The 15,306-nt window shown below is 41.9% G+C and overlaps 2 protein-coding genes across 2 annotated transcripts in view; one reads left to right on the forward strand and one right to left on the reverse strand.

The window, feature by feature from the left end:
• The window catches only part of LOC106813203 (serine/threonine-protein phosphatase 2A 55 kDa regulatory subunit B delta isoform-like), a 22,697-nt gene extending 11,583 nt beyond the window's left edge, over positions 1–11,114 (forward strand). The window contains exons 4-10 of the mRNA XM_014817270.1: positions 1,559–1,727; positions 4,008–4,298; positions 4,596–4,760; positions 5,470–5,639; positions 5,965–6,056; positions 7,092–7,215; positions 7,635–11,114. Of these exons, the coding sequence (XP_014672756.1) occupies positions 1,559–1,727; positions 4,008–4,298; positions 4,596–4,760; positions 5,470–5,639; positions 5,965–6,056; positions 7,092–7,215; positions 7,635–7,787 (1,164 nt within the window). The 3' untranslated portion in view covers positions 7,788–11,114. The remainder of the gene's footprint in view (positions 1–1,558; positions 1,728–4,007; positions 4,299–4,595; positions 4,761–5,469; positions 5,640–5,964; positions 6,057–7,091; positions 7,216–7,634) is intronic.
• A 428-nt stretch (positions 11,115–11,542) lies between these two features.
• On the reverse strand, positions 11,543–14,940 carry LOC106813204 (nidogen-1-like). The gene is made up of 3 exons (XM_014817271.1): positions 14,579–14,940; positions 13,397–13,590; positions 11,543–12,348 (listed from the first exon to the last, which is right to left on the reverse strand). Exons 1-3 carry the CDS (start codon positions 14,635–14,637, stop codon positions 12,224–12,226), a joined length of 378 nt encoding a protein of 125 aa, XP_014672757.1. The 5' UTR covers positions 14,638–14,940; the 3' UTR covers positions 11,543–12,223.
• Positions 14,941–15,306: the final 366 nt, after the last annotated feature.

Here is a 15,306-nt window from a genome sequence, read left to right on the forward strand (position 1 = left end):
GAGAGGCGGAGAGAGAGAGAAGAGGAGAGAGAGTAGAGAGAGAGAGAGAGCGAGCGAGAAGAGAGAGAGAGAGAGAAGAAAGAAGAGAGGGAGAGAGAGACGGGAGAGAGAGAGAAGAGAGAGAGAGAGAGAGAGCGAGATAGATATACAGACAGACAGATAGACAAACAAACAGACAGATAGACAGACAGAACAGACGATCGACGGACGGACGGACGGACGGACGGATGGACGGACGAACAGATAGATAGATAGATAAAATACGATAGATAGATAGATAGATAGATAGATAGAAGATAAATAATAGAATATAGAGTAGAGTAGATACGATAGGTAAATAGGATAGATAATCGATATATAGTATATAGATAGATAGATAGTAGATATATAGATAACATAAGACACTAATTAAGTAGACAGAATATCAGGCTAGACAAATAGACAAATAGACAGATACGACAAGATAGATAGCTATAGGTAAATAAATAAATAATAAATAGATAGATAGACGATAGAAAGATAGATACTAGACAAATAGATAGAGTAGATAGATAGGTAGACGGCAAAGCAGGATAGATAGATAGATAACATAGATAGAAGATAGATAGATAGATAGATAAGAAAATAGATATAGATAATAGATAGATAGATAGATTAGAAGATACGGTAACGTATAGTAATAATAGTATATAGTATATATATATATATATATATAATGATAGATAGATATAAGAATAGCATATAGACATAATTATACACAGATAGGGGCAGCTAGACAAATAGACATAATAGACAGATAGACAGATAGATAGATATACGGTAAATAAATAATAAATAAATCATAGATAGATAGATAGATAGATAGACAAATAGGATAGATAGATAAGATGATAGGTAGATAGATATAGAATAGACAGATTGAATAGGAAGATAGATAGATAAGATAGATAAGATAGATAGATAGGCTAGGTAGATATAGATAGATAGATAGACTAGATTAGATAGATAATAGATAATAGGATAGATAGATACGGTAAATAGATAGATAGATAGATAAGTAGATAGATAGATAGATAAACTAGCTAGATAGATAAGATAGAATAGATAGAGGTAGATAGATAGACTAGATAGATAATAATAGATAGATAGAGTAGTAGATATACATATAGACATAATTATATGACAAATGGGCACTTAGACAAATGCTCCCGAACCCAACACTAACTGTACACAGACTCGGCTATCTTATATATACAAGAACCCCAAATACCGTCTATGGTGTGGTGGCGATTTTACGCATTAATTACGTGGTACGGTAAAAAAACACGCCCCCCGGACCCCCCACTAGTTCCCTTCCCCCCTCCCCCTTCCCCTCCCCTTTTCCCTCCCCCTCCCCTCCCCCCTGTTTCAATTTCATCCTGGGGAGAACCCTGCGGGGGATACATGTAGTTGGCGACAACTGCCCTTTCTAGTTGGTCTTGGATGAAGCATACCTGCAAAATTCTTGGCAGCTGCTACATTTAAACTTGATGTCTGTATTATTGTTTTTTTTCCCTAGAATAAAAGCAGCCCATCGTACAGGAGAAGTGAATACAATGTCTACAGCACCTTCCAGAGCCACGAACCAGAATTTGACTACTTAAAAAGCTTAGAAATTGATGAGAAAATCAACAAAATAAAATGGTTGAAACGAAAGAACCCTGCTCACTTTCTATTGTCAACTAATGGTAAGTTGATTGCGTATACATCACTAAAGCCTAGCGCAGACTTGCGACTTTTGGTTGCTCGTCGCTGCAACCTGCAGCCGCACGCGATCGGTCGCACGCTTCACAGTGTGTGCACGCGCATGCAAGCAATTTCGGAGCGCTTGGGAGCGACGAGTTGCTGAAAATCAAACCAGTTTGATTTCTTGCAACTCGTTGCAAGCGACCAGAATCGCTACGAGTTACAGTTGCACGTTCCCGCAGACATGGCGATTTCACAGCAATTTCGACTGCGATTCTAGAATCGCAGCCGAGTTGCATGAAAAAGTCACAAGTCTGCGCTAGGCTTAAAGTTTAGCAACTCTTCTTCTGATAACATCCATAATCGTAATGCTGTACATAGCCTGTACATCACATCGTCTGCATCAGTCCATGCAGCTTTGCCGTGCTAAGGCTATGGCTACCTTCAGGTTGCCCTACTGCACTCTGCCTGCAAACTGCAGCAATAAATAATTTCGTCATTCATATGCTTTTTTTTTTAATCACACGTCATATCCATTATTTAAGGACATGAGAAGGAAAACCACACTGATCATCAGGGTTCACAATTAATACAAGTCTAAAGTCAACCAAAATTACAGCTTGTATTACTGAAATGTAAAGATCTTCTTTTCTGATGCATTCCTCAATTTGCTTCTAAGATACTTGGGGCCAGTTTCACAAAGCGTTATTAACTTTAATTATGATTAAATCACTAATCATAATTAACCTCCTGTAATTATGATTAGTTAATCATACTTAAAAATCTGTTTCACGAAGCGATTTAAGTACATATTTAACTAATCACACAATTAGCCGACTTAAACATGAATTACACTGTATTCAAAATGACGGACAAAGCCAAAAGTATCTGCAAATTCGGTACATGAAAAGGAATTAATTTGCAATTATAATGACTAGATTAGTACAGCTAATCTTAGAGAATTTAAATTACCTTGGGAAAAAATGAAGTAAAATTTCCAATTGTAAAATCTGCAGCGTACTTAATATACTAGTACTACCTACATGTATACTACTACTAGTACTAGCAACTAATTGTGATTAGTGGATTTAATCATGCTCCGGAGTAGAATTAAATATTGTGATTAACTTAATCATGATTAAAGTTAATTACGCTTCGTGAAACAGTCACTTCAATTTAAGTACGTGAAGTTAATCATGATTAAGGACTTAATTACGCTTTGTGAAACCATGTGATAGAAACCATGTAAATATATATATTATCTAGAGTGTATAAAGAAGGAGAGCGTACAACGGTAAAATGCTGAAACCATGTTGCAGTGTTAGTCGAATTAATAAACTTTCTCCGTTTTATTTTCAGTAACCGTTATAATTCTTTGCAGTATTATTGATCAGCTGTCTTACCTTGATAATATAAAACAAACCGTTCGATGCCGCTACGCTGAGATAATGAGCGGTGAAAATCTGGTATTTTCGCCGAGAAACGACTCAAGATCAGTGTTTACTGCAACTGTCTCTCGTTTTGTGGACTGTATACATGTTGCTTCTGGTCGCCGCTGTGTAGCGCTGACTCGATACGTTATTACTACAGCGTTACTACATCCAGCGTAAGGGGCGGGTCATCACCATGGCGATAAATGACAAGACGTTTTTGTGGAGTAATGGCTGCGTCAATGACTGGAAATGCGAGAAAAGATAGTAGAAGGAAAAGAAATTTTATTGTCAATGAATGACGGAAACACGCGAGGTTTCCCGAAGCTATCGCCAGAACGAGAGACAGTTGCAGTAAACACTGATCTCGAGTCGGTTTTCGGCGAAAATACCAGATTTTCACCGCTCATTATCTCAGCGTAGAGGCATCGTAGGGACAAGCAGTTTGTTTTATATTAGCAGGGTAGGACAGCTGATCAATAATACCACAAAGAATCGTCAAAATAAAACGGGCAAAGTTTATTAATTCGACTAATACTGCGGCATGGTTTCAGCATTTCACCGTTGTACGCTCTCCTTCTTTATACGCTCTTGATATTATTGTTACATGTTCTGTGAGAAAAAATCATAAGTTTAGTCAGACAACTTCAGTAACTGGGCCAGTTGGGCAACAGACTCCTTAAAATTGTTTTACTTTATTACAAACAATTACGAGTTGGATACACTGCTACATATTTTTGAAGTATCAGTGAACAATCTTCACGGTTGAGTAACAATGAACCCAGATAGACCTATCAGTGAACAGCGTGGGGATGTGAACGAATCGATCTGAACGTAGTGTCCTGATTTCAGATAAGACAATAAAGCTATGGAAGGTGTCCGAACGTGACAAAATGATCGAGGGCTATAACACGAAGGCCGACAACGGGATCATGCGACCGCCGGCCAGCGTGACCGCGCTGCGCGTTCCCCTCGTGAAGCCCATGGAGCTGATGGTGGAGGCTAGTCCACGGCGCGTGTTCGCGAACGCTCACACATATCACATCAACTCTATCTCGGTGAACAGCGACCAGGAGACGTACATGTCGGCCGATGACCTCAGGATCAATCTGTGGAATCTAGAGATAACGGACCAGAGTTTTAGTATCCTTCTGTATCTGCTGTGCGTGTCTGCATGCGTGCGTGTGTGTCTCCGTGCTAAATGGTAGGATAAATAATTGTTATGGTTTGGAATAGTTTATGTGTGGAGGGTGCTTGCATAATGGAATAGCTGAGAATGAAGGGTGTGAACCCATTTGTGTGTGTGTACATGTGTGTATGTCTGTGTATGCGATGTGTGTTAGAATAGGAATAGAAATGTGATTCTAAATGTAGTAACCAGGTTATTGTTATCAATCGGAGTACAAAAAGTCGTGCATTTCCTTCACCGGCATTGTGCAGATATTGTCGATATAAAGCCACAGAACATGGAAGAGCTAACAGAAGTGATAACGGCAGCAGAATTCCACCCCATCGACTGTAATTTATTTGTATATAGCTCTAGCAAAGGAACGATTAGGTTATGTGACATGCGCTCATCGGCTCTCTGTGATAAGCACGCCAAATGTGAGTACTTGCGTGACGACATTACATCATGTTTAAAGAAATTCCCCTGTTGAATATAAGTGTTTTGTGGGTTGAACTGCTGTGTAACAGATTGCAATGGCAGTCAACGTAAAAGCATCGATGCCTGATTGACTTTTATTGGCACAGTATTATCTATCGTAGGGTGCTAACAGCTTTCTTTATACAGAGAAAGTTGCAACGTGCGCGTGGTCTCGTGAAATATGTAGTTTATTGGTGTTGAGTCTCTGCGAGTGACGGTCCGCATGGCTCCTGGGAAACCTATAAAGTTCTGAAATTTTAATGTGAAATTTTCTAGTTCTGGAAACTCATGGAAATTGACCTCATGTTTATTGTGTCCACATTTTACCCACAATGCAGCAAAATGAAACGGAAGATAAAGGTTATTGGAAAAAATTTCAGGAGCGTTGCAAATGCATCAATACATTTGGCTTAATTTTATCCTGAACAAGAAAGAATCTTGAGAAATCTTGAGTCCTGGAAAGTCTGTTTACTATGAGTCTTACAAAAGTCATGTAAAGGTCTGCAAAAATTTGTTTGGTGTAAAAACGTTACAGTAGGGATTGCCTGATCAAACTTATCTGTGTATTGCATTTGCAGTGTTTCCACAAAAAGGCCTGAAAAGGCCTGAAAAAAATTCTTTTTGATGTAATAACGTAGGTATTGTCTCATCTGCTTATTGCGTTTTCAGTGTTTGAGGAACCGGAGGATCCGACCAATCGTAGCTTCTTTTCGGAGATCATCAGCAGCATATCTGACGTGAAGTTTAGCCACAGCGGTCGCTACATGATCACGCGAGACTACCTCTCCGTCAAGGTGTGGGATCTTAACATGGACACAAAGCCGGTGGAGTCTTATCAGGTGTGTGGCGTGTGATCGCTCAGTGGAAAGCGGCAGCAGGGTGCGAATTTAATGCGAGTCCGGAAGCAATTACTCCCTGATTTACTGTCGGACTCCCTGATTTGATATATATGCAGGTACGGGTCAGAATGTGTAATTCCTTGTATGCGAAAAATGCGTGGAGGAAAACCGAGACTCAAGCAACACAGCTCGAGGGAGTTGAGAAACCGAGGCTCAGAACTGTGGATGTTCGTGTAGTAATGTGGATGTGTAAGTCAAATGATGGTATTCCCTAGGAGTGTGTTGAATCATGCTTAAATGATGGCTTTGTTTTTTTTACTTTCAGGTGCATGAATACCTTCGAAGTAAATTGTGTTCGTTATACGAGAATGACTGCATTTTCGATAAGTTTGAAACCTGCTGGAATGGGGCAGATGGGTAAGCTTACTAAACGTGTGTACTGACAGTTAACTATTTTAAGCAGTCAACACATTGATGGATGGTATAGCCATATTCCTTAAAGCCTCACAATGCGCATCCAAACGCTAAAACTTCTCCAGTACTAGACTAGCAACTACTTTGTGGCATGCATAATCACACTACCTTATGACAAAATAAACTCTAGTTCCTCCCATTTGACTGCGCGTTCCCAACAAGAAAGAGGTGCGAAATCAGGTAATCAGGCGCCAACGCTAAATTGTTTCAAACAACATAGCATCGACTTGGTTTGGTGACGTCACATGTTGCTACAGGGTGTTGAGCAAGGAATTGTTTGTCCCGGGTAAACTGTTTGCATAGTGGCGACAGTGCATAAGATAGTTGTAGTATTGTGAACTGTAACATCTGTATATGTAACATCAAAGACTATTAAGAAAGTATTTATAGGCAGCGTAATAAACGTGAAAATAACGTATTGATTTTAGGCTTGATATCGCTAACAGCGCGAACATTGCGCTAGCAGCGTGCAAGCGAAAAACGCACACGGGCCGTAGAAATCTTTGCTACACCCGCTGGACGGTTGCCTTGCAGAGCAACGCAAACGTGTCAACAACATCGGAGAATTTGAACAACAGTGGAGATATTTTCAAATACCTTTTATAAGACAACGCGCAGTGAAATGGGAGGCACTAGAGTTTATTTTGTCATAAGGTAGTGTGATTATTCATGCCACGAAGTATTTGCTAGTCTAGTACTGTAGAAATTAGCGTTTGGATGCGCATTGTGAGGCTTTAACTAGCCTTTGTGCTAGGGACATCACCATGCAGTTGTTAATTTTTTTCACTGATGATGCAGTATGGCAATTTAAACTGGTATTGACTTGCAACGTTCGGTGGTGTCATTGTGAAGTGGCCAGGTACATATCATCTTGTAACCATAGCAACCAACATCTGTTACATGCATAATTGTTTATACATGGAAGTAACAGCATGCATTGGATAATGCTGATCAGAGTATATTTGGTTCCTCTTGCAGCCAAATAATGACAGGATCCTACAACAATTTCTTCCGTATCTTTGACCGAAACACGAAACGGGACATAACGCTAGAAGCTTCTAGAGAAAATGCCAAGCCGAAGGCTGTGCTTAAGCCAAGAAAGGTAATGTAGTAATAGCATTTGTGCTGAGGATTGATTCTAAATTTAGTTGTCTTGAATTGAACTTTACGTAAATGTATAAATGTTCCTCTAGTTGGATTCGTTACAACCAGGACTTGTTGACGACAGTTTACTGCAACTCTAATATGAGTTCAGCATTTTGTTTGGTTGTTTTGTTCAACTACAAGTTGACGCTTGTATGATTAAGAACGTCTTTACTCTAAATTGAATTGGAATCTATTTTTTGGACTGATAGTGTGTGTTTATTTAGCATTTATATGTATCCATGTGTATGGGTGTAGGTGTATGCGTGTGCGTAACTGCGTGTGTGTTTGCGTGCGTGTGTCCTGATGTTCGTACATGCATGTGTGCATGTGTCAAGGTGTGCCAAAAACAGATAGTCACACATGTTGTTCTTACAGGTGTGCACTGGTGGAAAGCGCAAAAAGGACGAGATCAGTGTTGACTGCTTAGACTTCAACAAAAAGATCTTGCACACAGCGTGGCACCCTACGGAGAACATCATTGCTGTCGCTGCCACCAATAACCTATACCTGTTCCAGGACAAAGTATAGCACCTCGTGCCACAAGGTAGCGTCACAGGTCGAGTACTCTCGAGCTTTGTCACGTCTACGGAGCGTGCAGGCGTTTGGTGTTAGACCGTGTGGACCCATCGCGTCACGTTCAGACCGGAGCGCTATGCCTGATGTCAACCTACGTGTGGTGACGATGTCGGAGCAGCTGCATTGCCGCCCCCATGATTGGTGGCTGCGGCATGTGTTAGGGGTGTCAACCTCCCAGTGGTTGTCAGCGCCCCATTAATTCTAACATCAGAAAACCATGTGCCGCGTGTTCGGGACCAGGCATTCTGCAATGCATTTACGACAGGAGCGTTGGCGTCCTGTGTGACCCAAGTGCAATCTCGTGGCGGCATACTTCATGCTTTCCGTTTCACGGTCAAGCAAAGCGCTTGCAGTCACCAGGCTGATAGTGGTGCTTCGTCCGATGTCACTAAGGCCGCATTGAGCGCACAGGAACCTACTCCCCCCCGTTGAGATTTGCGCCTTGTGATTTCGTCGACTGTTCAACGCAGGCTGCAAGGCGCCGGATATGACGTCTTTCGATATTGCCTAAGAGAGAGAGAACAAGGAAGCGAGTCGGGCGTTATATGTCCGCGGTTGTTTCTTGTAGGTTATACTCTTCCTGCACGAGACAGGAACAGATTGATATGCTTCAGGACACATGTTGCACATCCCCAGCTTCCATGCAGTAGTTGGACGATTTAGCACTTACAATGCGGAGTAGCTGGTACAGGTTTCCCTCATGAGAAACACCTGAAATTGTTTGCTGCAGATCTGCCACAGTGAGTGCTTTGTTGTTAGCCTTCTGGGCAGCTTCCAAATGAAATCCATATGCAGATTTATTATTTGTACTGCAGTGATACAGTCATTGTTACTTTGAATGTAAGATTGAGTAAAAAAAAAAGCTACACCGAAAGATGTATACATGTGCTGCTATATGCCAACTAGCACCGTACATGTTATCTGGCTACCAGCAGCGAGCTGTTGGCATTTCGTACACATTCCATCGTAATGTCTACCTGCGCACATACGGATGCGGTACCGGTGCGGTCACCCCCTAGCTTCACCGATCGGTTGCCCCGTAGGTAGTTCTGAGTAGTTTGCGACGGTTTGTCGCGGAAGCGTGATCACGGGTCGAAGTTAAATGTGCGTGTCGTCGTCGTCGGCGTCGGCAGCAGCAGTCTACTCCGTGTGCTGGCAGTTTACACACGGGGCGTGGTGCGAGCTCGCATGTCTCTGCTGCTATTCACTCGTGTTTCATTTGTGCAGTCGTGAATTGTGCAGTCATGGTAAAATTATGAAGTACTTGGCATCGGTGGTGTGTAATATGATGGTGATTGTGTGTTTGTGGCTTACTGCGATAATACATGTACTTGTGCGTTGTATGTGCCAAATGTTTAACCCGTAGGTGTCGTCTTCTAATTTTGTGTTTACGAAAGCAAATATCTCAAAATCTGAACAGTGTATATGTAACGAGAGTACACAATAGAGGTTTCCCCTTATTTTCACGTAAGTCTTTATTGTGTACTCTTGTTATGTATCGTCAACACCTGACCAGCTGCCGTGTGTGTATATGATCTAATACTTAAGCTGAATGTTGTATCCCACCTACCTGATAAACGTCATAAGTTGTAGCTGTTGCATGATGTCCATTGACATACTTTGCTTGCATCCCCATACTTTGCTATCATCTCAAGGTATGACCTACGCACGTGTGCTATTACATCGTATACCAGCAGCTGTTTGTGTAAGTGCGAAGATTCGTTTTCGATGTCTAGTGTGCCTTTTCCTGTTGTCTGTAGACTGATATGCTACCTTCGTTGTTACATATACCCAGTATGTCCAGGTATACTCGGAGTAGCGGCATGGTTCCACGTGGTGGCATATGGATGCAAAGTGCCACATCAAGTGTATAGGGTGATGACAACCTATAGCTGTTGGCTGCAGTGGATGTAAGACAGCATGCTCATTTGTACTTATCACTTCAAATTCTTATTGAAGCGATGCTAACTTCGTTTCATCGTTGGGCAACCTACCACTTGTGACACAGAGCTGTAATTGAATTTTGCTGCTCAGTGGCCATAAGGCTATATCTTCATCTTTCAAATGCTTCATGGCCCGTTGGATTTATTTAAGTTTTCGGCGAATTATGTTGCAGTTTCTAGTTCTAATTTACATGCAACTGTGTAACATCAACACAAATAGCACAGCTGGTAGCGTCAGATGGCTTAAGTATTAGCATGCCAAAAGCTGCACAGCCCTGGCTGAGCTAAGAGTAACATCTGTATGTCGGTCTTGAATAGGTGGTGGACGCCCACGGGATTTCGTCTGGGTCAGGTGCGGGTATAGGTGGATGGAACCAAGCTGGAAGCTACTCGTTGAAACTGAGGTGGGAAAAGATGTACTACAGCTGGAGCCGGTTGCAATCGATCGTCTGTGAATGTGTTGGTTCCGAGGCAATGCTTGTAAGGGCTGATTAAGTGAATGTCTACGGGTGTCACTGTGCGGGTTCGTGTGGAATGAATTCCAAAATAAGCCGATGTGTGTTGCGTGTGCGGTCAAATGAGATTGCCTACGAATGTATGGGGTTGAAAGAAGCGGCGGTACGCCTGTAGGTGGCGTGCGCATAGTATTTCCTAAGCTGCATGACGGAGTGTTGGGGAAGAGCAGTGCGTTTTCTTCCAGCGTGTTGCAGCATATGCATTCCTTACGGTGCGTTGCGCTGTTGACATTTTTGAGTTGTCGTATCGTATGTTGGTGGTAATCGTGTGTGCGTGCGTGCGTTCGTGCGCGTGAATGTGTTCGTACGTGCGTGGCTGTCTGGCTGCCTGCGTGTATACAAAGTAAAATGGACGAGAGCGTTATTTTTCCCAGTGATTTATCTACCCAAAGAGAATAGAAAAAAAATCTAGCAGTCGCTTGATTTCTGCCGAATGTAATTACTGCGTGGACAATTCATGAACAGATCGCTGGTCGCATTGAAGGTAAATCTGTGACACGGCCGTTCTCCTACTCAAACGTGGTGGACGGTCTAAATAATTATGTCTCATTGCTAAACAGATTTTTAATTTGTTCTAATGGGGGAGGTATTATTTGTCATTTGTGAGCCTTGTTCATGACGGCTTGCCATATGCTTCGTGCGCGTTTGTACAGTTATAACGTCTGGGAGTAGCAGTGCTGCCACCATGTGGTTGTTGGTTATAAAATTTGAAGATTATGAAAATGTGACCGATATACAAGCTGTTTATATTGAACCCTACCAAAATAAGGACGGGTTTGATGCATAAAATTATTGAAAGTAAAATTAATGTGTAAAAGTGATTTGTTTTTTTGTTTATTGTGTGTATCGTTTGATTTACAATGTGTAACCAGTAAAAATATATAAAAACCAAAACTCGCGCATTCCGTTTTCGTGTCGCTAGGACACCGATTGTATTGAAACAAATTGTGCGATGCCATTTGAACCAATGCGAGTAAGCGATATTTTTGTTTTAGAACTTGTCCACATTTGACGCACAAAAACGTTGAAATGCATAGCAAGCGCATTTTCAGCATCACGGTCATAGACTCGTATAGCTAGCGGCATGGGGAAAGATTGGGATTGCCCCTGAACTGCCCATGGTTAACTACCTAGAACACCAACCGCGCGTGGTTCCCCCCTCCCCCGCCACCAAGCAAAGTAATCTACGGCTCTGCTGAGAGGATAAATTATATGTAGTGACCTAATAGTAAAACAATAACGAAGACGCTTATATTTATGTACCATAGATTATATAAACACTAATAATGTCAGTGATAAATTAAGTCGATATTATATTATACGATTTAATCCACGCTGACAGAAAAATAGAAAAGATGCCCAATTAGCCAAATAAAGAGTAAGGAATAGTTTCTAAACCAGCTCAACTTGTCTCTTATAATGCTCATGGATGCAAAACAATTTTAGGGAAAAGCAGCACATTTATCACCTTACACAAATACATCAAGTTCTCTATATTATACACTTCTGATACAATTAATTATATACACGGTTGTTATGTAAATATTGTACTTTGTGTACTCAATTTTAAATCTAAATTCAATTTTATCATGAAATATCATGTCACCGGTACATTCCAGTATATAGCTCGAACGTACAAGTAAAACGAAATATTTAAACTTAAAAACTGCTTATTTTTACAATTAGAGAGTCACGTATGTATGTATCTATGGCCACTGAATCATCGGAAAACTTCCCACGTAACAATTTCTGCAATAAGTATTAGTGCCGGTAACGTAGAAACCCCACATTTAATTGCTTTATAATATGTAAGTAGCATGCCAGAACCACGGTAATTAGCTAGTATACTACATGACAGCGCCACACTGCGGGGATTGCAGTAACACCATCAAGGCTGATGTCGGTGATAACAACGCCATCTATCGTGTAATTACAGAGGCCAGTTGGCGAGGTGCGATAAGCGATTATCTCCTTTCACCGATGGGCATTTGGGCTGGCCTGTCGTCTCCGTCCCATCAATTGTCGCACCGACTCTGTCAACGCAGAAGCAGCGACCTACAACAAAGAAGAGGCAACTGAAACAGCAGCTGCGTGCGGTTCGGCTGTTGCGTAATCACGTCCTATTGAAGATAGCAGCAACACTCGCGGTCTCAACTACTGTATTTACCACGGCCGTAAACTGACAACAGCACATAATATCATGATAATATTGCTCTCGCGCGGATGAGAACGATAGCTGTTCTGGTCGATAATATGGCCAGGTGATCGCATAGGTACGTCACACCGTCTGAGCCTCTGCGTGTATCACAGGTGGCATGCAATGATGTAACAGTAGCCTTCCGCCAATAGTTCTCCAATGTTACGTTATTTCGTCTCTGGAAAAGACCTTCTTTGGATTTTTTTGCGGTATAATTCGGAACTAGCTAGACTGCGCTAATTTACATTATGGACGCAATTAAGGCAGAACCCTCGTTAACGTCTAGAAAGCATGAGAAGTAGTCTTGTCGTGTAATTGTGCTATTCCGTCCTAAAAGTGGCGTAGCAATATAGATCAATATAGTGACCGGTTCTTCATTTTGTATTTGAAATGGGATCCGACTACAGGCTGAAAATTCTCGAAAACAACCTGAAAAATGTTTCTGGAGTGTAGATTGGACATTGAATCTGTGGTCATCTAGCATGAATAAAGTGTATGTCACGCATGCGCCGAAATTATCCAAGTATTTTTAATTAATCTCTGTTCGATGTTTATTCAGGTTTACTGCTTATGGACGCCCTCTACTGCTGTGCACCACCGATATAGAACCCCAGTCCGTGGGGGATAATATCTGGCCACGGTAGGTAATATGAGCCACCCATTTATTTCCAACTATTTATTCCTACAGATCGAGGCTAACAGTGTGCCTGGAACTATTTGCGAATAACGATCCAAAAAGAAAACAATTCGATTGAACGAAATCATTATACTTTCTCTCGATATTAATTATGTCAATAGCTGAAAATACATTATTATTATTATTATTATTTATTGTTATTATTAATATTATTATACATTATCGGTATTATTAGCACTAATATGTTGTTGAAGCATTGCGATCGTTACCGTCATTCGTGCATTGTCCTGGTAGGTAATGTCCGTTGAACATGTTGCATTCCGGGATCCAGATATCAAACATGAGTACAGGCGGAGCGTTCAGACTCATCTCCCTGTGCATTTGGCATTTAGTCAGCTTGGATAAGTCATTAAGATGGAGCGCGAAGCCGTCGCGCGTCTTTGGTGAATCATGCAGCTCCGGTCTTGTAGAGTAAATAAACAACACGTTATTATGTTTATTAATTAAATCCATGGGTATACGTAAGTGTTTGAGTGTGTGCGTGTATGTGTGAGCGCTTGTGTATGCATATGTGTATGTGCGTGCGTGTGTGCGTGTACGTGTGTGTGTGTGTGTGTGTGGTGTGTGTGTGTGTGTGTGTGTGTGGGGGGTGTGTGGTCGTGGCGTGTGTGTGTGTGTGGTGTGTGCGCTGTGTGTGTGTGCTGGGTGGGCTGTGTGTGTGTGGGTGTGTGTGTGTGGTGTGTGTGTGTGTGTGTGTGTGTAGTGTGTGTGTGTGTGTGTGCTGTGTGTGTGTGTAGTGTGTGTGTTGTGTGGTGCATGGAGACAACGTAGTGGTATGCCAGGACAGTGCAACAAGCACCACGGCCGTGCTACGCACACGCTCGGCAATGCTGGTGCTCGTGTGTGTGTGTGTGTGTGTGGTGTGTGTATGTGTGTGTGTGGTGTGGTGGTGTGTGTGTGTGTGTGTGTTGTGTGTGAGGTGTGTGGTTTGTGTGTGTGCATGGAGACACGTATGGTATGCAGGACAGTGAACAACACACACGCGTGCACGCACACGCTCCAATGCTGCGGGCGCGCGAAATTGTGTTTACTCTTTACGGAGACAAATTTAATCAAGAGCTAATAATACATTTGAGGTGTTTTTAGTTCTATATATTATTAGTGGGCTGGTGTAGCTGGAACTACTACTGACTACGTATACTCACTAAGCTATACTGACTGTCTAGCTAACTAACTCGACTTACTACTACTACTACTACTATTACTACTGCTATACTGCTACTACTAAAATACTACTATGAAATTTACGCGCTCGGTGTTAAAGTCGATTCATCGATACAACGCAAACGCAACGAACCTTGCTTGTGTAAAGAATATAATATAAAGTATTTATTACCTAAAGTATATGATAGATAAATATGCGTACAAGTGGGAACGAATACAAGACATACCTAATATCCCCGGCTAGCGCCACACTTGCAACGAAAAGCAGCAACAGTACTTTTTCCATAGTTCCAACGTCTGCTGAACCTTGTCTTGCGGCACTTGCTTTGCTGTGACGAGCTCCACCTGGTCTGGTTGCTTGTTACGTCTGTGGTTCTATTCACGAGCGTAGCGGTATAAATACAGTCCAATTTGTCATCCGAATCGAATATAATCGTTGGCCTCTGATTTAGAATAGGCGATTGGTGGCTCTACTGTTATATGTGACGTAACACGTGCACAGGTCTTTCTATACCGCAGGATTAATGATTGCAGCTTCGTGCCAAGCTTTTCATCGGCTCTCCTCGTCTCGCAATTTCGTCCTATACTGGGTTGCCGTCTCTGAAAAGGTTTAATCTGTGACGTCGGCGCGGGAAAGATGATTAAGCACAGTGGCTTCCTTTAGCCGTCTTAGTAAAGCGATCTCATTGTTGATTGCTCGTTATGTGCATGTGCCGTGCGTGTTTACCTCAGCTGCCAAGGGAGACCAATTAATATGCAATCAGTCGCTAGTGTGATAATACGGCTGCGGCGTGATAATTGCTTACATTGTTAGGTCAACTACCACAATGCAGTGTTTCCTGCGTGGCAGACAAATTGGGAAGGAGCGTGTCAATATACGACACAGACTCTTCTAAAAAGCCTTTGTCGTTATATATCGCTAGCTAAACAGCAGTTAATTGAAACTATTTGTATA

Source organism: Priapulus caudatus, unplaced genomic scaffold, assembly GCF_000485595.1.
Source record: "Priapulus caudatus unplaced genomic scaffold, Priapulus_caudatus-5.0.1 Scaffold739, whole genome shotgun sequence".
Classification (NCBI taxonomy): Eukaryota; Metazoa; Priapulida; class Priapulimorpha; order Priapulimorphida; family Priapulidae; genus Priapulus; species Priapulus caudatus.